The sequence below is a fragment of the Cuculus canorus genome, chromosome 14 (assembly GCF_017976375.1).
Source record: "Cuculus canorus isolate bCucCan1 chromosome 14, bCucCan1.pri, whole genome shotgun sequence".
NCBI classification, from domain to species: domain Eukaryota; kingdom Metazoa; phylum Chordata; class Aves; order Cuculiformes; family Cuculidae; genus Cuculus; species Cuculus canorus.
Genome location: NC_071414.1, coordinates 4,611,908 through 4,635,318, shown reverse-complemented (window position 1 = coordinate 4,635,318; position 23,411 = coordinate 4,611,908). Strand labels below are relative to the sequence as shown.

At 37.7% G+C, this 23,411-nt stretch overlaps 1 protein-coding gene across 1 annotated transcript in view; it reads left to right on the top strand.

Annotated features, from left to right (window-relative positions):
* DOCK2 (dedicator of cytokinesis 2) overlaps positions 1-23,411 on the top strand; it is a 174,246-nt gene that overhangs the window by 8,346 nt on the left and 142,489 nt on the right. Inside the window, exons 2-19 of the mRNA XM_054079776.1 lie at positions 854-937; positions 3,867-3,907; positions 4,671-4,726; positions 4,906-5,002; positions 6,603-6,751; positions 8,359-8,494; positions 10,659-10,813; positions 11,441-11,522; positions 11,942-12,077; positions 12,648-12,723; positions 13,690-13,766; positions 14,106-14,231; positions 15,102-15,226; positions 18,122-18,220; positions 19,219-19,291; positions 19,368-19,471; positions 22,408-22,591; positions 22,694-22,791. Of these exons, the coding sequence (XP_053935751.1) occupies positions 854-937; positions 3,867-3,907; positions 4,671-4,726; positions 4,906-5,002; positions 6,603-6,751; positions 8,359-8,494; positions 10,659-10,813; positions 11,441-11,522; positions 11,942-12,077; positions 12,648-12,723; positions 13,690-13,766; positions 14,106-14,231; positions 15,102-15,226; positions 18,122-18,220; positions 19,219-19,291; positions 19,368-19,471; positions 22,408-22,591; positions 22,694-22,791 (1,898 nt within the window). The remainder of the gene's footprint in view (positions 1-853; positions 938-3,866; positions 3,908-4,670; positions 4,727-4,905; positions 5,003-6,602; positions 6,752-8,358; positions 8,495-10,658; positions 10,814-11,440; positions 11,523-11,941; positions 12,078-12,647; positions 12,724-13,689; positions 13,767-14,105; positions 14,232-15,101; positions 15,227-18,121; positions 18,221-19,218; positions 19,292-19,367; positions 19,472-22,407; positions 22,592-22,693; positions 22,792-23,411) is intronic.

Here is a 23,411-nt window from a genome sequence, read left to right as displayed (position 1 = left end):
GTTAGTAGCTCGTGTGCTGTTCCTACTTGTACGCTTTAATTGTTGTTTGAGGCTTAGACATTTCAGTCCATTTCTCTGTGTGATGCTGGTTTCAATAACCACTTCTACTCTGTAACGCTGTTGTAAAAGTCTATTACCGCGTTAGTTGAGAAAAAAAAACCCACACAGAAACAATGCTTACCGTAGTAGCCCACATCCTGTAGCCCTAGAATATAAGAACTACTGAACAAGCTTATTTTCTTGAATGCTCTCTAAAGCTTAGCTGTTAGTTAACCACATACAGATAAGCTGCTGCTGAGAACACTTGTAAAATGCGCTGCTTCTGTGCTCTTTTCAGAGTGATCAAATACAGAAAATTATGAAACTTTCTATTTCCATATAAAGCAGTTTCATCTTAAGATTAAGCATCTCAACCTAGGGAAGAATTCAGTAAATTCAATTCCTCTGTGTGTCCCTGCACCCCTTTTTTTTTGTCACCATAGTTTTTTGTGCACTTACGTTCTTGGTCAGACCAGTAGACTAGCACTTCTCCAGCACAAGGAACATATATCTATTGAAGACCTGCATCTAAATAAGGGCTCTTAACTCCCGTGCAGAGAAGTTGTTAAGCTAGCTTGTTTTCTTGCATATATTATATTGGGTTTAGTATAATTTTCAGTATTGACCTTTTTCAACACTGCTACATTTTTCACAAAAAAAAGAGGTTAAGTAATGGTAGTATGAAGCTTCTTGATAGAATTATGGTTCTGTTTGTTTGTCCTAATATTTATCTTAATGACTGTATGTGTTTTTCAGTTGGACTTCAGTGTGTAACTGTATTGAAAACCAGTATCTTCACCCTTAATTTTTTCAGCTATCTACAATTTCAAAGGCACAGGAATGCCACAACTACCTCTACAGATCGGTGATGTGGTCCATATCCTGGAGTGCTGTGAAGGTAAGTCAGTTGCCTCCAGGTTATTGGTCTCTCTGCATGAATAACTTCCTTTTACCTCAAAGCAATTCGCTGTGTTACACAAGTAGTTGTCTAATGCTCTTATTTGTGTTGGTGGTCGTGTTGAGTTTTAAGGAAGAACCTATTAATTTTGGGAGAGCAAAAGTGTGAAATGTTCCAGTACATGTAGTTTATTTGGGAATCTATTACCAAATGAGCAAGTCATCAAGCTAAATGCAGAGTTTGTGAAGTTTGTGCCAGCCCGTAATGTACCTGATGGTAGTTACATTAGATTTGATTGAAGGTTTAACAGCGTACATTTTTGTCTCCAAACTAAGTATTTGTTGCTAGGAGATATTCCAGCATCCCAGTCATCCTATAGTATAAGAAATCCTCTGTCTTAAAGGAGTCTGTAGGTCAGCATGATAGAAACACTTCTGAAAACCACCGAGCTTACTGAACGTGCCAAGCAGCAGGAGTCCAAGTCAAGGCATGCTGATAGACAGTCAATATGCTGGTCCAAACTGAGTTGTAGTTGGTATGTGGATGTATCGGATCAATGGGCATGAGCATAAAATCAATGCAAGCAGTAGAAGAATAAGTGAACATTAAAATTGTATGCCTTTGTGAAGCTCAATTGTTGATAGTGTAGCGCTAGTGTATTCCTGCATATTGATTTGATCTGTCAATTCCCAGTATGACTGAATTATCTCCCAAGTCTGCCCAAGCTACTTAAGTTTTTATTAGTATAAAACAACTATGGAGCAGTTATTAGTATGATCTCAACAGTTCCTTGTCTGCAAATAGTGATTTATTTTCGGCCTGCAGTGATGTTCTTGACTAGGTATGAGTTTAAAAAAATTAAGTGATTCAAGCTTTGCAAATTGTATTGTAAAATTATCTTCTTCAGCCGACTTCCCTGTCTCTCATTTCTGTCTTATTAACTGTAGCTGTGTTAAAGACAAGAGGCAACTGCTCTATTAGGCAGTTAGAGAGACAGCTCAGTGTTGAAAGACACTTTGTATGTGGTCAAAAAAAAGCTTTAAGGAATCTGAAGCTTATGAGCACAGCCCATTCCATTTTATAGCGCTTTAGGTTTTTTTGTTTAGAGACAACAGATTACTTGAGAGAAGCATCTGAGAAACCATGCCTCCAGTATTTTGAGACACAAACCCATTCTTTTCTTATCTTTGCAAGAGAAAAATTAAATGTAAGCGTTAGGGAAAATGTTGATGCCACTCATTAAGCTATCAGTCAACAGATGCATATCTCCGTCGTGAGTAATGATTTGTGTCCTGTCCTAAAAAATTGAAGGCCTGCATAATTCTTACGCCTTCATTCTAGGCTTTTTGATTAAGAAGAAATACTTTGGCAAACTAGAAATCTCCTCATTATTATATTGTCTCAATTGTGGAAATGCTATTTCAGGTTTCTGACTTCTGTGGTACGGTTGTTGTCAGACTGTCAGCCCAGCCTAGCAAGTTAGGTGTGATCTTATGGAGTTATTTGTTATCCCAAAGTCTTTTCTGAATTCTCTGCTCCTTACACACAATGTCATCACTTGCTTTATGAAATATGTTTGTCAACGAACAGGTGGGATCTTCCATACTGTGCAAGTGAGGAAGTCTATCTTATATCAGATATCTTAGATATAGTCTGCTAGCTGCAGAGTAACCAATAGAAACAGGTTTTTCCCCCCACACTCATTTTATGTGCTATTTCAGTTTATTTTCCATGCACAAAAGAATTACTCGGAACATATACATGCAGTCACAGTGAATGGGTTGAAAAAGGTTTTACATACTTGGCTATAAATTGGAGACTATGGGCAAATAATACAGTTTTAGAAGCAAGTTGGAATTGTGTTGTAGAGATGCTGGGAAAAAATCCCGGTGCTGAAAAACTTTAAAAAAAAAAATCTGTCCTGAGATTTTGTTTGGTGTCAGTGGTTTCTCCTGTGATGTTTAACACTGTCTTTCTGGCAGTACTGTTTGGGATTTTGGGCTGGTGTTTTTTAATGCCTTGATTGCTTGGCTGGAATACCATGCTTTATTAGAAATGGTACGAGAAAGAACGTGCTAGGGAAGAGATAATACCCGTCCATAAGGTTATACTCAAAATGCTTTCTTTTAGTCATAAAATGCTTTCATTGGGGTGAAATTTAATACTCTTGCTGTGCCGGTCAAGTTTCATGATGCAGTGTGTGCCCAGTGGATGTGGTTTCTGCTATACTTTAGTAAGATTGAACTCATTTCATATGCTTTCAGGAAGTTCTTTGTGTTTTAACTGGGGCACAGATGGAACAAAGTCTGAATTATTGTTTTAATTGCCACTATGGCACTCAATTCAGAAGAGGTTTCTAGTTATGAATGGAGAAGGAGCCCCATAACAGCCCTTCATTTTCTCGAGGTTCTAACTTGAACTTTACGCTAGGAAGGTCCTTATTTGAGTTGGGTCCTAAAGCTATAGTTCCTCGTGGCAGAAAGGTAGCTTAGTCTTGTTATATTCAATGAGGTTGGATATGTGAGCTCTATAGCATTAATACCTTAAATAGATCAGCGGAGCTTCGTGGGCTATCCATGACTGATCTTGGTTAAGGGAATTGCCATGTGAATTTTTACATTACTAAACAGCTTATACTTGAGGCTTATGCCTTTTCAGTATTGAGTGTGCGGGAGTTAAAGTCTGTGTGTGATTATCTGCACTTACTATGTAAAACTTCAGAGCAGACCATGTAATCATACTTGTTAACATGCCAGTCGTGCCAAATGTGCTTCCTGATATTCGTTTTAATTTCACCTATGTGTTTTTGAAGTAGTTTTTAAACATGCTATGCTAGATAGCTCTTACAGGAAACCAAACCTATGACTGCATTGTATGTTTTTGTACGTGTATGTTCTGCCATAACAAATGAACTCTTTCTTCCTTTTAGATTGGTACAAGGGTTATCTAGTAAGGCGTAAGGGATCAGAGGTAAGATCATGCTGCTCATTCCTGTGAGACCATTTTTAAGAGATGAACCCATGAAGTGGGTTTTTTTTTTCTCTCTCTTATCAGATAGTCCTTTCCTGTTCTCGAAGGCTGGCTATCTCCAGTCTCTTTGCTTTCAAGATGAATATCGCAAATTAAATGTCATTCTTTCTTACAGCTATTTTAGTCTTATGTAGTGTTCTTTGCTCTTGTGTTTCAAAGAAAACTGAGTTTGCTATCCTTCATGTCGGTGACCTTTTTGTATTCATCACGAGCGTTTTCCCTTGTATGTCATTGCTTTCATGAGGTACAGTGGTCCTATATCAGCATCTCTCTTTTGTTAATCAAGCTGATGGCTAAGTTAGCCTGTGGTTTTTTTTCCTAGAAAGATAAATATATGGGCTGATGCACAGAGAAAATGGTGGTGGGGTTTTTTTTTGTATTTACACTGTATGTACTGTTTGCTGGGGGAGTAAATCGGGAGATGGGAGTGGAATTTTTTTTTTCTAAAGAAATATAATTGTATGCATTCTATGCTTGTAGAAAAGGATATCAGATAACTTTTATTACTAGTTTGTCAAACAAACGTATTTAGCTGGACAGAAAACTAGACCGGCAGCAGTTAATTGGAGATGAATTATGTTCATGGTCATAGTTCTATGAAAAAAAAAATTTAAGTGGGTTTTGGATAGCCCTCGCGTGTTGCTTAAGTGTTCTTGGAAAATAAGAGTGGGTTTTGTTCTTTTCTTTTTTTCTTCTTCAACAGGGAATATTTCCTAAGTCTTTCATCCACATTAAGGACGTTTCTGTTGAAAAGAAAAGGTATTGAATTCAATTGTTTTATTCCACTAAGGATCTACTCTGCTAATGAATTAGTTTTAAGGCATTTTAAGGCGTGTTTAAGGTATTTCTGTGCCTTAAACACAGTAACTATAATATAAATCCATGAAACACAGCTCCTCTTTGGTTTTCATTGTGTTAAATTTCCTTCATTTTTCTAGATATACAGAAAATGCAATACCTGCTGAAATTCCTTTAGTTCAAGAAGTTACCACTACTCTCTGGGAGTGGGGAAGCATCTGGAAACAGCTCTATGTGGTATGACATTTCTGCCTGCGCTGCATGTCCCCTTAACTAGTCCTGTTCACACATAATGAGGTCTTGTCCAAATTAGTAATTTGTCTTAGATGCAGAGCAGGACCCATGAGGATTTAAGACAATACTTCTTCATCACTGCTTAGGCAATAACTTTGTTTTTCAGTGGCTTAAAATTAAAAGGCTGACTTATGGCTGAGGAGTAGTTTAACTTCATGCCTTTAATTGCAAGTGTGAGTATCCTGTATGTGATGAATTTTTCATAGTGTCTCTTTGTAGAATTGATATGTTTGATCCTCCTGTCTTGACACTTACCTTAGACTCATTAGAAAAAGTTTCACCATGTTCTTGGGTGAAACTATTTATTTAGAATAAAAGTTGTTCAATAACCCAGTCTTTTTATTTTCATTATCTTAATATTCTATTTCTTAAAACAAAGAGAAATAATATTTTGTATCTTGGAAAAAAAAGCTTGTTTTTTTTTCTTGTGAGCACTCTTACCAATACATGATAATGCAATAAATTTGGTGTTGGCCCAAGTGGCCACTGCAGCAGCATCTGTGTTGGTTGTAAGCAGCTTGTAGTCGTAGTTATCTTTTGCATATGCATGCAATGCCCACAGTGTGGGAAGAACTGTAGAAGAGATGCTTATTTCTTTTTTTCTTTGTAGTTTTCTTTTCTTTTTAGTAGGACTTGACGTACTTTTGCAGGCCTCAACTCAGTTATCCTTTAGAGGGAGAACAAATCTTTCTTATAGGGTTATAGCTGTCCTTGGACTCTAAGACTCTGAGAGGTAACATTTCAATTTGAAGGACAGCAGGCTGATTTGCACATTAGTACAGTCCTATCTATTTAGCGTGCTTCAACTCTTTGTTAATTACTGCTGATTCTAGTGACTTACTAATAAGTTTTAGGCTGTCAGACTTAAGCTGCAGTTTTGACTGGAAAAACATTGAAAGCTTGTGACTAGTACCTGACCAGTCTCTTCTAACCTGTTTCGACAACCTGCCCTGACTGTTTCAGGGTCACAGCCAATGGATTTTGCGTTTCTTCTGCTGGGGCAAAAAAATCTTGAATATGGTGTAGTTTTTACATAATAATTTATTTTTTGAAACATGTCACTTATTAGTCGTCTTCTTGCTGAAGTCAACCATTCCATCTTTTCTCATTTCAGTGAATGGTTCTTGAACTGCTTTAGTGACTTATGTGCGTTCTCTCTGTCTTTCTTCTCTTTAATATCTTAATACTGCAACCAAACCAAATTGTTCCCAGTGTACTCTTATCAGTATATGAGAAGTAAATTGTTTTTATCGTGTTTTCTCTTGATGAGTTTTAGTTAACAGATTTTAAAATAACACAACAAAATAAAACTGCGATTCCCAGTCCCCATACAAACTGCTTAAATTTTATTTAATTTTTTTATGGTCATGAAGGAGATTCTGTCCTTAAGTTGTGGGTGGGAGCAGAGAGGAAGTTCAGTACTTAGCCTGATTCTAGCCCGTACAATAATTTACTATTAAATATGATGTATCCTTTAATTGTCAAGGCCAACATTTCACTTCAACTTGAAGGTTGAAACCTGTTATTTTCTTTTATGTCTTAGACAAATAAGAAAGAGCAGTTCCAGCAGGTGCAGTCTATGATGTATGACTTAATGGAGTGGCGGTCACAGCTTCTGTCCGGGACTTTGCCAAAAGATGAGCTCAAAGAACTCAAACAGAAAGTCACTTCCAAAATCGACTATGGTAACAAGTAAGTGGCCTACGTTGCTTCGTGATTTATTTTAATCGCCCAGCTAGAACAAAGAAGATGAGAGTTTTCCTTTTTTGCTGTTTAACTCATTAGTGAAAGATGTAGACATAGCAAATCTTCCTTTTCAAATTTCTTGTTGTTCCTGTGCTGTAACATCCATGTATTCAGGACTTCAAACTTATCCGTCCTTCACAGCCACAGCCTACCTTTAGTAGTATTATGCTACCAGCTCAGAGGTGGTAGTGAGATTTGTGTTATGGTGAATAAATAGCAGATGTCTGAGAAGTCTGAAGTGTGCAGAGCCTTTGTTAAAGGCGCTGTACCACCACTCTACACATGTCCACAATTTACTAGGGAATTTCCAGGCAGAACTCTTATTCTGGTAATAGAAGTGAAATTACCAGGAATAAAATAGGTTTTTTAACAGAAGGCCTCATCTTCTTGTTGCTAACAAAAAGTCACTGCAGTACAACATATTTTTGGCCAAAATAGGGTTATGTGGGGTAGAGTGGTGTTCCACTGCCTATAAAGGGGAAGAAAGAGCTTACTAAAAGCAGATTTTACTTGGAAATGTGTCAGAGAAAGAAGCCTATCTCTGATTAAACCACACTAACATTTCTTTGTTTTCAGAGTTTTGTTTTCACACTCCTCTTTCCAAATTATGAGACAGTAAGCTTCTTCCTGTGGACTAGCAGAGATAGAAGGGATATTTAAAATGATTTGGAATAGTACAGGTAAAAAATGCGAGTTGGATACTATTTGTTAGTGCCTCGAAGTGTGGGGCTGAGTTGTGTGAAGGGCACTTTGCCGCATGGTGGAGAAGCAATGAAGGGGAATGAGTGGGTCGTTGTGGCATGAAATATTGAACACCAAGTCTGGAGAGGTTGTGGATAATCATGTAAGGTGACAAAGCCAGCTTCCAGTCTGGTGCAGACTGCTTCAAACAAGATTAATAGTGCCGTAAAGGTAGAGAATACATTATAGAAACTGTGAAAGATATGGTTTGGCACAACTTCAACTGGTTTTAGGGTACAGGATCAAGATCTTGGATAGGCGAGACAGGGTATCTCTTGGCTGAGGTGGCACCGTCACGCTGTTTATGTAGGATGTATGGATGTAAGGCTTGAGCTGTGAACACTGAGAGGGGGGGAAAAGAAATGACCGGAAGGGGTAAAAAGCATGACTTCTATGAGAGCAAAGGAGAACAGAGCAGAGTAGTTAACTAATGGGTCTGGAGGTGTAAGAGAACAACATAAAAGCAGAAGGTAACAGGAAAAACCTGCACAACTTGATTACGAATGTTGTATGTTGAAAAGCAAGAGATATAGAGCTGCCTGAAGTCATTGACCATAGTGAATCTATTTTATGTAATGGACATTTAAAAGCTTTGACTATGTATCCATCTTAGGAATTCATAGTAATGTTCAGCAGCTTGAAAAAAAAAATTGTGGGGTTTAGTTAGATTTTTCCTTCATCAAATACTGTTGCATGTATTTAAGCTTACTTTACTGCATAAAACTTGAAGTAGCTTCTTAGGTGTTATATTTCTAAGCTTTATTTTTATAGAAGACAATAACCTTGCCATTATGCCCTTCATATTTTCACAGGATACTTGAACTAGATCTAATAGTTAGAGATGAAGATGGAAATATCTTGGATCCAGATAAGAGCAGTGTCATCAGCTTGTTTCATGCACATGAAGAAGCAACTAATAAAATCACTGAGCGAATTAAGGAGGAAATGGTAGGAATAATTGGCCAAACTCAATGCTTCCCTTGCTGAAAAATCATTACAAGGGTTAAAAGATGTAACATTCTATTGTAAAAGTTGGTGGAAACCTTTGCCTCTGACTGAACTGAGAGTAGATCGGCATTCATGTGGTGTACATAAGGCTAAGGCTCATATGGAGTGAGTTGCACTTGTGCACTGGGTTCAGGCTGGGGGCTAGGCTGAAAGCCTCCATCTAAAGCTGTTCTACATCCATTCTTGGATTCCTAAATCAAAATATGTCTCCTTATTGCATCTGCGAGTGACTCAATAGGCTGATTGGCTTAGTGAATAGGTAGGTCGCTGGAGTTCAGGCGGCAAGTGGTGACTAACCACGGCTGCTCTTTAGAAGATTTGTGACAACACTAGTTGTTTGCTCTGTGTTGCTGCTTGTTGGTTAGCCTGGTGAAGTTCAAGAACTTAAGCTCGCTAAAGAGGAGCTTAGGTAAACTCAGCATAATCCTCGGCAGACGAGGTGTCAGCATGGCTAAGCAAACCTGATGAGTGCATAAATTTCATCTTTTAAAATGCAATGCAGATGACTACACTTCCTTGAACTTTTCCTATATTAAATATGTAGAGGGACTCGTCACATAGTTGGGTTCTTTTCTTCATTCATGAGAAAGTAAACAGTAATAAAGTAAGTAAAACAGTTGACAAAAATAATTTGGGCTGTCATGATGCTTAAGTAATGCCTCTGACAAGTCACTGGAAAACACCTTATGCGTTATTCTCATCAGTGTTAAAATAATCTGCTTCAGAGATCATGTAATTAACTGACAATATGAAGTAAATTCAACTTGGTGGTCTGCAGTAGGCTGTTGACTTGTTTTAAAAATGGAATGAAACAATAGATAAAGTAGACCTTTAGGCCATCAAATGTTATGTAGCTGTTTCTGTGTATTTAAAATAGGATACGGGTACAAATAAGGAGCCTGGCTTTGAGTTGTTGTAATTGCTGTCTCCTGATCTCAGCGTATGTTATTTGTCTCCCCTTCAAAGAGGTGTATGTTGTATTGCTATTGTTCCTTGCTTACTGAAGCATCATTAGAATGTGGATATGAAGCCTTCTGATGTATCCCACTGTGTTCAAAAATGATCTCTTTCAGAATTGTAGACTTGCCTCTAGTGACAGCTTGATGCTTTCTCTTCTCTTTGAAAGTGGTGACAATGTTTCATATTTTATATATGTGCCCAGTGGCTGAAGAACTGGCCTAAAATACAAGTCGTAGAATATATCAAGCTGGAAAAGATCTATGAGGTCCTTGCTGTTGTCTTCTAAAGGGGGTTAAGTTCTTGCAGTGTGGCAAAAACATTGTAAAACCTCTTTAGGCACAGTCTTTTACCAACTTTTAGTAAAGGACTGCAGGATTGTTGCATGGAAAGCAGCCTAATTATCTTGGCAGGTAAGGTTTCGATTATGTTCATATACAAGAGGGAAATTGAACGTGGCTCTTTTCTCCTGAAAGAAAGTAAATGTAAGATTTTTAAGGAAGGAAGGTTTCTGGAGGTGAAGGTAAAAGGGAGGAGAAGCAGCTTAACTATTGTGTGCCTTAGAAATATTCATAAAATATAGTAATCCCTATTCCATTTCTTACAAGAGACACCTACCTGAATAGGATAATACGCTTAGAATCCCATACAAAGGAAGTTCTTACTCATACTGAGTCCTATAAGAACTGCGAAAGATTGATTTAAGGCATCTCTGTTATCAGCGCTTTCATTACTTGCACACAGAGGTAGCTCCCTAGTCTGGGTGCGGTATTCTGAAGAACCCACTCTGAGCCTGTTATGTCCTTGCATATGGTGAAGGGTCTGGAAAGGAAGAGGGGATATTCCATGCCTATGTCACTTCTGCACCTTCAAACTGTCTAGCTGCACAGTAGAAAAAATGCTGATGCTCTGCTGAAGCATTGCCAAGGGTCACAAACCTATTTGCTATGCATATTTGCATTATTAAGCCATGACTTTCAGAGGAATATACAGGGCACTGCTTCTTTGCTGGAGATCAGTACTTTTGTCTAAATTTCCTATGATTTTTCAATATTAACTCTTGTATAGAATAAAAATTGAAACTGCTTGTAGTATCCCACCGGAATAATTCATGGATCCAACTAATGACTTTCTTCTTTTTGAGTAGTCAAAGGATCAACCAGATTATGCATCGTACTCCCGGATGTCTTCATCCCCCACCCACAGCCTGTATGTCTTTGTGCGGAATTTTGTTTGTCGAATTGGAGAGGATGCAGAACTCTTTATGTCACTCTATGATCCGCAGAAATCAACAATTATTAGGTAAGCTTTCTTGTTTTATTCCAAAAGAGTAGCAAAAGGATCTGGCCAAAATGAGGTAAAAGAGTTGCCAACATGTTGGTTATGCAGAGAATGTATTAATCAAAAGAAGAAAACAAAAAGGAAGAGGAAGTGTTGACATATCTCTTCATTAGTGGCTACTAAAGAATTAGAGGGTAATGGTTCCCAAGTACTTTGATACTGAATTCCTGGTCTGAACACTTAGAATTTTGGAGAAGTCTGAGACCACTTCAAAGTTAAGAGATAATTCTTGATGGAGAATTTTATAGTGACTGAAGTAAAGTGCTGAAATGGGAAGGGAACAAAATGGGAGTGACATTTAAATATGAAGATAGATTAAGTTTCTGTTGACTGTTCTTATCAAACAGAATGGTGACAATTGTTTCCTCCAAAAAAGGTAGCTTTCTGTTGTATGTTAAAGTTACTTTTTAGAACTTACTGATGGTATTTTGTTTAGTTTTCTTGTCTTTCTAGTGTGGTTTTAGGTTTAAACAAGTGCCAGACTATTGCCTGTTATGCAGACTTTGCTATGTACTCTGTTTTTTTAAGTTGTATGAAAGGAAAGGATTTTTAAATCACATGGCAATGAGGTATTTATCTTCAAAACAGTGAGAACTACTTGGTGAGATGGGGGAGTAGAGGCTTTCCAAAGGAAATCGATATGCTCAACAATCTTAAAGTAGTATTCACTGTAAGTGTTTTCCAATTTACCTTACTTTGCTTTTGCAAATGAGATTTCCTCTTCTCTGTGGTCACTATCAGGACTTCTGAAGATTGAGCAAGACTAAAAAAGAAGCAGAAATTATTTTAGAAATAAAGCAGGATAACCAGACATTGAGTCCTTTAAGGCAGTTAAAATGTTTCCATGTCCTTTCTTCAAATAAATTTGCTGCCTCATGTTTTTTTATTTGCTGTACTCTTGATTGCTGCTCTTTTCTCACCTTACATTTTCTTAAAACTGTCGGATCTCTTAAATGTTTTTTGGGTTCAGTTTGTTTTGGTTTTATTTTAATTGCTGAGGCTCAGTTTATTACTGGAGGTCCTGGTTAAATGTCACAACTTCATTCTTGTCCAAGTAAAATTTCAGTTCTTTCTCTTTTTTTATCTTAGGATCTTGGAAATAAAGACCTTAGCCGAGATAAAATTTATTTAGTTTGTCAAATAGTCCGAGTTGGAAGGATGGAGCTCAAAGACAGTAACTCAAAGAAATACACCCAAGGACTGAGGCGGCCTTTTGGAGTGGCAGGTAACTCTCCTGTGCGGTGTCTGAAACAGGACCCCAGTGATGCTTAGCAGTCCTGGACTGTAGGATCTCTAAGGAGACCTGTCAGAATACAAAACAGCTATATCGGCTATGTTCCATATTTAATTATTTTAGTCCATAAAGACTACACCTACATTAGCATTGTAGTTCAGGTCGGAAAAGTGCTTTGCATTTTAATCTCCTAATAATTCATAGTTACTGCTACACCGTGGAAACCAAAGCACAGGGTCAGAGTATAATAATAGAATTTCTTGCGGGTGAAATAAAACTGGTAATTACGTCCCCAGAGCACCACCAATGTGCTTATATTTGCAGGATCAGACCAAAATTAGTCAGAAGTAATTCTGCTTTCACACAATGTGATGTTTGTAGTGTGGACTTTGCACTAAATTTTCTGCCCCCCAAATCTACCCCTATTGGGCTACACTGCTTGCGAGTTTAAAAGCTGTATCTATGTAGAGGCACAAGAACATTGATGTACATTATTTATTCATGAAGGGAAATACTTTGCAATGCTTTTATGTTTTGATGATATTTCTTTTATTCCTCTAGTTATGGATATCACAGATATTGTAAAAGGAAAAACTGAAAGCGACGAAGAAAAGCAGCATTTCATTCCCTTTCACCCGTAAGATGTGAAATCTTTTCTTAATAAGCATAAATTTCTGTATCTCGTTGGCTGTAATCATCTATGCAATGTTTTTATAAAAATAATTTTTCACTTCAGTGATATTGTTACAATAGTGCTAATTATTTAAGTATCACTTGAAAAGACATATAAGACTTGACAGGGGTTACATAGCGTGTTAAATGAAGGTATATTCTACAAATATTCTACAGATATTCTACTTCAGGCAGCTAATACTTAACAAAACCCAAGTTTAATAGTTATATTTAGTCAACAGTAAGCTTTACCGCTATGTTTAACTAGTAATTTATGTGCTTGTTTCTGGTTTGAATTTGAGAATAATCTGAGTAAAAAATTGGCTTTTGGTTAAAAAGTAGTTGAATTATCATACATTAACTATCTTAAAAAAAAAAAAGCCAGACCAGCTGCCTAAAAACAGGATATTTGCAGATTAAGCCTGTATATTCACTGGAAATGTTTGCGCGTTCTATGTAGCTCTAATGCTCTGTACTATGGAGAACAAATGTAGTTCTGCAAGACCCGAATAGGACACACTGTTTTATTATTTAACTTGATCACCATTTGATCCAACATGTTGGTTATATGAGAACTTGTTTGCAGTTTTGAAAGTAGCTAAAAAGATTTCAAGGTTCATCCATCGGTCAGGGTGTTTAGTAGGGGAAGTTGGCTGGACTGGCATGTTGGTGAAGGCGTTTGTGTGTTCCTTTGAAATCATAAGCTTTCATATTGTCAATCCGTCACAAAATGCTGTTCATAAAGTTGGTGATTGGATCTTTTTCCACTTCGATGTACACATAGGCTTAATGTCAATGATGTGCACCTCAGAGTGAGTGGTAATGCAATTACAGAACGTATAATAATAAGGTCTGTTGGTCATCTGTGTTCTCAATGGTGCTTGATGTATCTAGCACTTAATTCCTGGTAGATGTTTTTTTTCTCTTGCAGGGTGGTGGCAGAGAATGACTTTTTACACAGTCTGCTAAGTAAAGTCACTGCATCGAAAGGAGACAGTGGTGGACAAGGTGAAGATGACTTTGTTGTTGCTTAGGCAAAGTAACAAGGCCTTCATTTTAGACTGTTTACCTTTTGGAGAAAGGCTTTCATGTGAAAGCAGTAGGACCACCATGGAGGTGGGGCAGCTTCTAAGCTAGAAGTTAAGAACCACCCATTTCTGGCAGATTCTTGGAGGCTATTTGAATTAGTAGCAACAAGTTTGGATTACAGAGCTTTTACCTTCATCTTAAGGAAGTGGGGGAAATAAATTCTTATCACTCTTTTGGTAGAAAAGGCAATTGTCTGAAGAGAGAGGGGATTTTTCTCCTTGCCATAAATATAATCTTATTTTTTTATTTTCTTAATAGGTCTCTGGGTCACTGTGAAAATGCTTGTTGGAGATGTGATTCAAACTAGGAAGGACTATCCACATCTTGTAGACAGAACCACAGTTGTTGCTAGAAAGCTAGGATTTCCTGAAATAATCATGCCAGGTAGGAGGTGATTTATTCTATAGAAGGAATGGATTTTTTTTGTTGTTGTTCTCTAGGTTAATGAGCATCAGCTGCAAATTTATTTCCTTCTGTAGTGGGTAACTCAGAGGCTCTTTAGAGTTCCTACTTCCCTGTAAGCTTTATTCTAGTATTGGATGTTTATATAAAAGTAGTGAAATCCTTGGAAAGTATTTTCTAGTATTTAAACAGAAAAAATTAAATGGAGACAAGGAAAGGTAATCCCAGTTTCTTGTCCATAGATTTCTTGTCTTCTAAGTGCGTTATGGTGGATGCTTACTTAAATTTGAAATTAACCTTATTTTTTTGTAACTTATCACAGTCTCTAAATAATTACAATAAGCAATTTTATAATCTATTGTGGGTTTTTTTCCTTATTTATAGTACAATTATTTTCCAAGGTCGCTCACTGTCTCTAATGCTCCTTTTTTAAAAACAAACACCACCTAGCTAAGCCTTTAATTCAAATCTCAATCCTTATATTAAAAGAAACTATTGATTTGTTCACAGGACAAAATCAAACTACGAAGCTCCCTCTAGAAGGAGAGCTGTGTATTTGGGGAAAATTCAGACTTGTCCTCATCGGTCACCTCACCAGCAGGTGTCAGTGCAGGATGAGAATTTCTTCCAGGCACTTGAAGGACTCTCGTTTGGTTCGTTTCACATCACATTGTAGCATCTCAGCTAAAAATAACAGAGATGGAAATTCTTGTTCATGGAAAATGGAAAAAAATAAAAAATAAGACATTTTTATCTCTTTAACTCAGAAAAAGGGTACTATTGTGAAGTTCAGTTCACCCAAAGCTCTCACAACACTTTAGTTTATTTTTAACCTTTCTATTTCTTTCTTAGGGGATATAAGAAATGACATTTATATTACATTGCTGTACGGAGATTTTGATAGATACAATAAAACAACTCAGAGAAATGTGGAAGTCATAATGTGTGTCTGTGATGAAGAAGGAAAAGTGATGCCCGTAAGTTTTCTTTTTTCTGTATGATGGACATAGAAACATGAGATCTGTTATAGAAGTGAGCCTTAAACTTCTCATAAAGTACTATTGTGCAAAACCATGCACTTCCTTCACTTATGTCATCGTGTGACATCTCATTACTTGCGAGTTTTACAATATTTAAAAAGTGATATATCTATTGAAGTCCTATAAATGTCTCACATAAAACTGTAATGAGCAATAACACTGAATGACCTATTTTAGCTGTGCCAAGGAACAAATGCTGCTTCTGACAGCTAATGCATTCTTATTCTAGGGGTTTTTCTTCTGGAAATTCCCAGAGGAATGCAATTTGTACATTAAAATGTTAGAAGCACCATTTCTGCCAAAGAACAAACCCTAGATTTGTGCCAGGAAGACTGTGTCATTGTCCCCTGAGTGAAGTACACAGCAAATAACTAAAGTAGTAACAGCAGAGGAGTGTAGGCACTGTACAGAGGGAACATAAATATTTACAGTGTCTTTTTCCTGTCTATTTTTGTTTTGAGGATTTTTTTTTTTGTCGTTTCTTGAGGGCTTCTTAATGCCATTTGGGTATTCAGAGAGATTTTTGGCCTTTGTTTTTCTAAGCTGTTCACTAAATCAGTAGTGTGATCGTGAGGGGGAAATTATAGTGACACTTCCTGAGATGAAAAAGACGGAGTAACTCATTGTGGTTCCTGACTTGCTGATGTATGCTTGTAAACTACAATGGTTGACCTAAAATTAGGCTTTAAAGCTCAAATGAAGAAAATTCTAAATCCATATAATGCTTGGAGTCCACACAACAAATTGTAACCCTAATGACAAAACATTACTTGTATATAAGAAAACATCTCACCACACGACTTGCGTACGTGGAAGTTAGTGCTGTTGTGAAATCAACTTCAACAACGTCTGTTCTGTCTATTCACAGATAATATGCCCAAAATACACACAGCAAAGTATTCCTTAAAGAAATTAACCTATTGCAGTGCATTACATCTTACTTTCCAGTACTATGTAGGCTCAGTAGTGCAGATGTGTCCTTTCTCCAAATTCTAGGAGAAAGTGGACTTGTCACTTTATCCATGATCTGAAATACATGTTCAAATCATCCTGCTTTCTGTGGATAATAAGCCTTAGACATGTTTAAGCAACCAGTTTGAGAAGTTAATGGAAATGCTGTTGAATGCGAGAAATAACAAAACCAACTGGTTTTCCCTTTAAGACTCCAAAAAATAAGTGAATAACAATAAATTTCTGGAGTCATGGATTTATATTAATTTGTGTGTTTCCAGTTATGCATGAATCCAAACAGGTCTATGCTCATTGAACAAGAGACTGGTTGGCTTTGTTTAGGTATGGAACTAGTTTCAGTTGAAGAGCAGCACTAGAGCTATTGTTGCATGTAAAAGGCCTTTTGTTCCAAGAATGTCACAGAATAAGTCGAAATAATTGTAAAATCTCCTTTCAGGCACATGAGACATACCTTCCTGCGGTTCAATAGCTCTGACTAGAGCTTATAAATCATCTTCAGCTGTCAGCATCACACCCTTCTTGTCACAAGGCACCATGGCCTTGAAGCAGATTTCTAGGATTCTTCTCATTTTCATCAGGAAAACTACACCTTTGCAGTGGTTCCGGTAGCCCGTGTAGGGCTGGTTTCATCTGCACTTTCAGCAGAGAATTTAATACATTTGCTTCTTTCATGCATTTCAGTTTGATGTCTGAACGCCTGGTGTCAGTGAAATTGCTTCTTCAATCATCAGCATTAGCAGTTACTCTGCATGTATAATCCTCAACAGCAATCAACTAGGGAAGACAGATGTAGGCCAAATCTCTTCACAGAGTCACTAAACTGACTGAATTCCTAGGTTAGAATAAATTTGGAACTTTGTCAAAACTTTAAGTTGAAACTAGGTTATTTTTACTTTGTGTGTTTCTTCTGTGAATTGAGATGATGCCTTTATTACTGAAGTCGGTCAGTTTGAGAAATCAAGTCTATGTTCATCATCCAGGTCTTGTTAGGTATAACACCTGTAAAACACAAACTGGTGTAGGTCCAGTATAATTATGGAAAATTGCAGAAGCCGAGACTGGTTTGGGTTGGAAGAGACCTTAAAGCCCATCCAGTCCCATCCCTGCCGTGGGCAGGGACACCTCCCACTGGATCAGGGGCTCCAAACCCCATCCAACCTGGCATTGAACACCTCCAGGGATGGGGCAGCCACCACTGCTCTGGGTGACCTGGGCCAGAGCCTCCCTACCCTCACAGGAAAACAATATCTTCCTAATATCTCATCTCAGTTTTCCCGTTTTCAGCCTAAAACCATTCTCCCTTGTTTTATCTCTGAACTCCCTGTTTAACAGCCCTTCCCAGCTTTCCTGTAGCCTCTTTTAAGTATCGAATGTTTGTTTTCTTTATGTTCAGAGGTTTGAAAAATGCAGTGGCTTCAAATTAAGGCTTTCTTTCTATTGTTCTTTCATTATGATTTAATTTGGAATGACACCATACCCAGATTTAAATTGTTGATTAAAGACAAGTCTTCCACCTGCGTCAGATAGGCTGGTCCTGAACCTGTGGCTTTCCTGGAGTGTCTCGAGTCTCCTGAGGCTCCAAGCTGGAGCTGCCCAGGGCCTTGAGGGCAGGTGGGGGCTGAGCAGAGCTCTCCACTGCTCCCAGCCCCCACCGAGGTGTTCTGAGCACGCAGGGCAGGGGCTCAGCGCGGCGCTGAGGTGAAGCTGGTGCTCCTCACCATGGCTGAGGTGAAGCCATGGGTGGCATTCCCCCAAGCGGCTCTCGTTCAGTGGTTGCCTCTTCATTTGGTTTTACTTGGGTCATAAAAATAAAGTGACTAACAACCCACTAAGCACTGTTTCTTCCTTTCTCTTTGTAAGAATGCTGTTTGCTTGGGAGCAGGGGACAAACCCGTGAGTGAATATAGATCCGTTCTTTACTATCAGGTCAAACAGCCACGTTGGATGGAAACATTAAAGGTATGGTTTAGGTTATCTTTATTTCTTGGTACCTCACATTGGAAAGTTGTGTAGCATCAGCTTTTTCTAAAAAATATCTTGGTCTTGAATATAGCTTGAAGGATGGAGCCTTAGTCGTTATCAGTTATTAGAGATACGCGATCACTGAGGCTTGAAATATGGCCTAGAAAATGATGTGAAGGTTTTGTTTAGCAAAACAAATGAGATCATTTTAGATGTCCTAACGTGGCTCATCAAAAATGAAATATTGCGTTTGTTCTATGGTGTTGAAGCAGTGGAGATGAGGAGTTTTGACTGCATGATTAGAAGAAAAAAAGGTGCCAAACCAAAACAATTACACCTGTGAAGCATTGTTACACAGGGAGATTTGTAAAGGGAAGTTGTGAATGAACACAAGGAATAAAAATCTTTAAAGATTTAAAACCATCAACTTGATAAAATACAAAAATTGTGCTTTTTCTTATGCAATTGTTCTTTTTTGTTTCATATTCGTTATAAGTACACGTGCTAGTTTAAGTATAAGGCACTCACAAGTTCCTGCAGTTCTATTAAAGCTTTGGAAAGTATTTTAATCATAAAAATGTATTGAATTGATTTTGTTAGAGTTTTCATATCTTTTTCACTTATTTATTAAATTGGTCATGTGTTTATGTATATGAAATTTGGAAGTCTCATAGTCCAGTCTTACAGCGCATAATTCTGTAGGGTTAACAGGGTAAGCAGTAAGACTGCAGTACCCTTATTTTCTAGCCTACAAGCGTCTATATGCTTCAACTTACTGGGTTCTGTGCTTCATTTGTTTGGCAAAGTCAAACAAATAATTGTTTATCAGCCACCACTTCTGCTACTGTGATCAGGGTCGATACTTTTAAATGGTCTGTGAAAGGCATAACAGAGGCAGCAGAAGTGGTCCTTACTTATTCCAAAATGGGAGCTCATAACGTGGGAAACAACCTTCTGCCCTCCGTAACTCTGATTATTTTCTTATTTTACAAAAGGTAGCAGTCCCTATTGAAGACATGCAAAGGACACATCTGCGCTTCATGTTCAGGCACAGGTCATCTCAAGAGTGTAAGTATGGAATTTTTACTTGAGTGAATTCTAGTTCACTGATGCATAGTCAGTTGAAAATATTTTTCCTTTGCAGCTAAAGATAAAGGAGAAAAGAATTTTGCAATGGCCTATGTAAGACTAATGAAGGAGGATGGAACAACTCTTCAAGACGGTATCCATGATTTGTTGGTCCTAAAGGTATTTTAAGAGGTTTTCTTTCTTTCTTTCTTTCTCCCCAAAAACACCTTTTATCCCACACTGTTGTGTCTACTTCATTGTTTTTTAGTGCTTGATTAATTTTATTTTTTATCAAAGATAGGTGGTGTTTTTCATCTGAACAAAAAAATCATATGACTTTTTGTGCTTAGTAAACATTGATCTAAATTTTCATTATAGAGAGACAATATCTAAGCAGAATGAGAGAGGGTTACTCTTCCTACTGTTTTACTGAAGTTTGTCCTTTTGGCTTTCTGTAACATAGAGTAAGACGTGCTAAAGTTCAGTACCTGGATGAATACTACTACTCTTGATGGAGGCAGCGAAAAGCGTTGATTTGATTCATTTACAGTCTTTGTTTTCTATGTCAAGAGTTATCCCTACCCCTACACTGGTCCCATTTTTGACTTTGTGAACTGAAACAGGGAATAGAGGTTTTAAGATTTTTGTTTGGTTATTTTCTCCCTTGGAGAAGATTGTCTGGCAGGAACCAAGAACCAGAAATCACTTTAAATACAGAAGAAATTTTACTTCAGGTATTTCTTAGTGCTGTTCTCAGTAAGCCAAAAATAATAATGGCAGGCGATGCCATTTTATAAATCAAGTTGTTAAGGTACTCCAACAAAGATTAATGGCAGTGTATAGTTATTTATCTTCTCTTAATTAATACTGACATTGATCAATATATAGTCCAGAAGGAAAATAATGATCACGTTGTTTGACTCTGTGGTTAATTTTTGTTATGAAATTGCATCTAATCCATTCCTGCATCAACCTGGTAATTTTTCTTGAAGTGACAGCTTAGATGACATGCTAAATGGAGTTGACCTAGTTTATGTTTGTGAGAAACAGACAGATTTTTCTGACATATGTTTGCCTATTCTAGTATTAAAAACAGTAATTGTAGGCTGTAAATGTTTTAAACAGTCGTACATCTGGCCTGTCACAGTAAGTGATTTGAAAACTGCAGAGTTTAAACAGCGTGTTTTTTTGCTGTGTTCAGGCATTGCATGTTTTTAGGAGACTTTTATATCAAAATTTTTATTCTTTTCCCCATTATCTGTCAAATTTGTCTGAAGAAGAGAAGTCAAGATTCTTTTTTTTTTTTCCCAAAAAAATTTTGTGTAGTAATTAATTTGGTAAGCTTGATACAAGCATTAAAATTATTAATGCAGCTTGCTTTGCTACTTAAGGATTTTGCCTTTTGTTTGTCTAAGTCATTTTATAGTCCATTTTAAGCTTACTTCTTGTTCGATAAGAAGTAGAGATTTCACATGTACAGGCACTAAATCATGTAAAAACCTGGAACCTGAGAGAATCCTTCTGGATTAGAGTTTTTGTAACTCTATTTTACGCACAAGTGAAGAGTAAGGATCTGCAACTGAGTGTGAAACTTTAACTGACAGAGCTTATAAACTCACTGGGGAAATATGTTTTAGTACTTTTGTTAAAGAAAAATTATGTTCTCTATACAGTGGTCAGTATTATTTTTATTTTCTTAGTCTAAAAGCTGCTTTCCTGTCTGTATGTGTGAATCAAAAGTTGAGACACACACCGGAAAAAAACCCAAACCTGTGAGATTTGTGCCGTCCTACTTGATGAACTTGAGAAGGAGAAAAATACCTATTGGCTCCCCGGTTTTGTATTCTTCATTCTGCTGGAAAACGTAACTTCAGTGATATCTGCACCAACTAGTTACTTCAGCGTATTGTCTTATTTAAAATATAATCTTACTGCATCATGGTATTTTATGTTGGATGTACAGGTATTAACTTAAAATGGCCAAACCGAAATAGTGCTGCTGTTCTTCTTCTATTCAATCTCCTGTTCTTAAATTATGTGTAGATATTGTAACAGTATTGTCTCTATCCTGTGTACAGTCTTCAAAGCGATGCTCAATAGTCTGCCTTCCGTAGCTATTGGTATTTTGATGAGAAACTGATTCTTGGTTTTATGCTGCCACTCAAGTTACCCCTCATGGTTCTTTACTACACCTTCAACACATGCCTTTATAATTTTCACGTAGTGTTTGCCCTGCGTGTTCCTTGCAGCCTTTCTTGCTGACTAACACTGAGTCTTGCTATACCTGTATAAGCCATGCTGGGACTTGAAGGTTCTTTATCCTTTAGTACATACGTTTAAGTCCATGGAAACATAAGCTTTTGTTATGCTTTTGTACAAAGCACAAAATAAGTCTAATTTTAAATCTAGCATTATGAAGTAATAAATGTAATAAAGGGTATGATAGTATAGTAAGCGTTAGAAGGGACCTTCAAGATGATCTAGTTCCAACACCCCTGCCATGGGAAGGGACATCCGACTGGCTCAGGCTGCCCAAAGCCCATCCAACCTGGCATTGAACATCTCCAGGGATGGGGCAGTCACAACCTCCCTGGGCAACCTGGGCCAGTGTCTCACCACTCACACAGTGAAGAAATTCTTCCTCATGTCCAGTCTAAATCTGCCCCGCTCCGGTTTATACCCATTCCCCCTCGTTCTATCCCCACAAGCCTTTATGAATAGCCCCTCTCCAGCTTTCCTGTAGCTCCTTCAGGTACTGGAAGGTCACTATAAGATCTCCTCAGAGCCTTCTCTTCTCCAGGCTGAACAACCCCAGCTCTCTCAGCCTCTCCTCGTAGGGAAGGTGCTCCAGTCTTCTCATCATCTTTGTAGCCTCTCAACCTGTTCCAACAGCTCCATATCCTTTTTACGTTGAGGATTCCAGAACTGTACACAGTACTCCAGATGAGTACTCTATTCCCGAGAGAGGAATAGAGGAGCAGAATCCCTTCCTTCACCCTGCTGGCCACACTTCTTTGGATGCAGCCCAGGACATGGTTGGCCATCTGGGCCGTCTGAGTTGCCGGCTCGTGTTGAGCTTCTCATTGACCATTGTTGTATGGTGTGTTGTTTTTCAGGGTGACAGTAAAAAGATGGAGGATGCTACGGCTTATTTGATGTTACCTTCAACGCGTCAACACATGGAAAATAAAGGAGCAACCATAGTCAGGAGCTCCAATATTGTAGGGGGGCTTTCAGTAAGCTCACGAGATGCATTTTATATTTCAAGCCTTGTTTGTTCTACAAAGTTAACTCAGAATGGTATGTATCTCTTAAACAGGCAGATGGGTTAGAAAGAAGACATTTTTGCTAATGATAAATCACATTTTCATTTTCAATGTCTGTCTGTTTTTTTTCTATTAGTGGGCTTACTGGGTCTCTTGAAGTGGCGTATGAAGCCGGAGCTGCTTCAGGAGAACCTGGAAAAACTGAAGATTGTCGATGGAGAGGAAGTTGTGAAGGTATATCTTTATGTAGTTATTCTAATAATACTTATTCTGTATGTCCCTTCATACAGTGGCAGGAAAAAAGTTACATAATTTAGAGAAGGAACAGGAGAGTGTAGGAACAGCTGCAGTATACATAGGAACTTAAAGACACCTGTCAATTATGTTGGCTTTATTGAGTGTCATACTGTGTAACGCTGTTGTTAGGGACAGTTTACAGAAGACATGAGGAAAGCCTTTCATTAGAAGAAGCAAGGAAGCAAGCACCTAGACAGGATTCTTCATAGTCTTAGCCACCTTTATTCTACTTGTTGCTTTTGAACATTTCTAGTATTGGCTACCATTGGGCTGTGGACATATGTGAGATTACTGGTGAAATCTGCCTCCTTTCACTGGTAATTAATTTATTAGGATCCTGTTTTGCTTTTTGTTGGTTTTTTTTGTTGGATATTTGGTGTACGGTTAGAGAATTCAATACCAAGAATATTATTTGGAGTCATTGCTGCTTTGATCAGGTGCTTCCGTATAAGTCACAGGTAAAATTTCATTTTGAGTATGCACAGAAAATTTTATTTAACAACTTGATACATAGACAGTAATGGTAAAATATTTTCTTCAGTCTCTGTTCAGCTGTT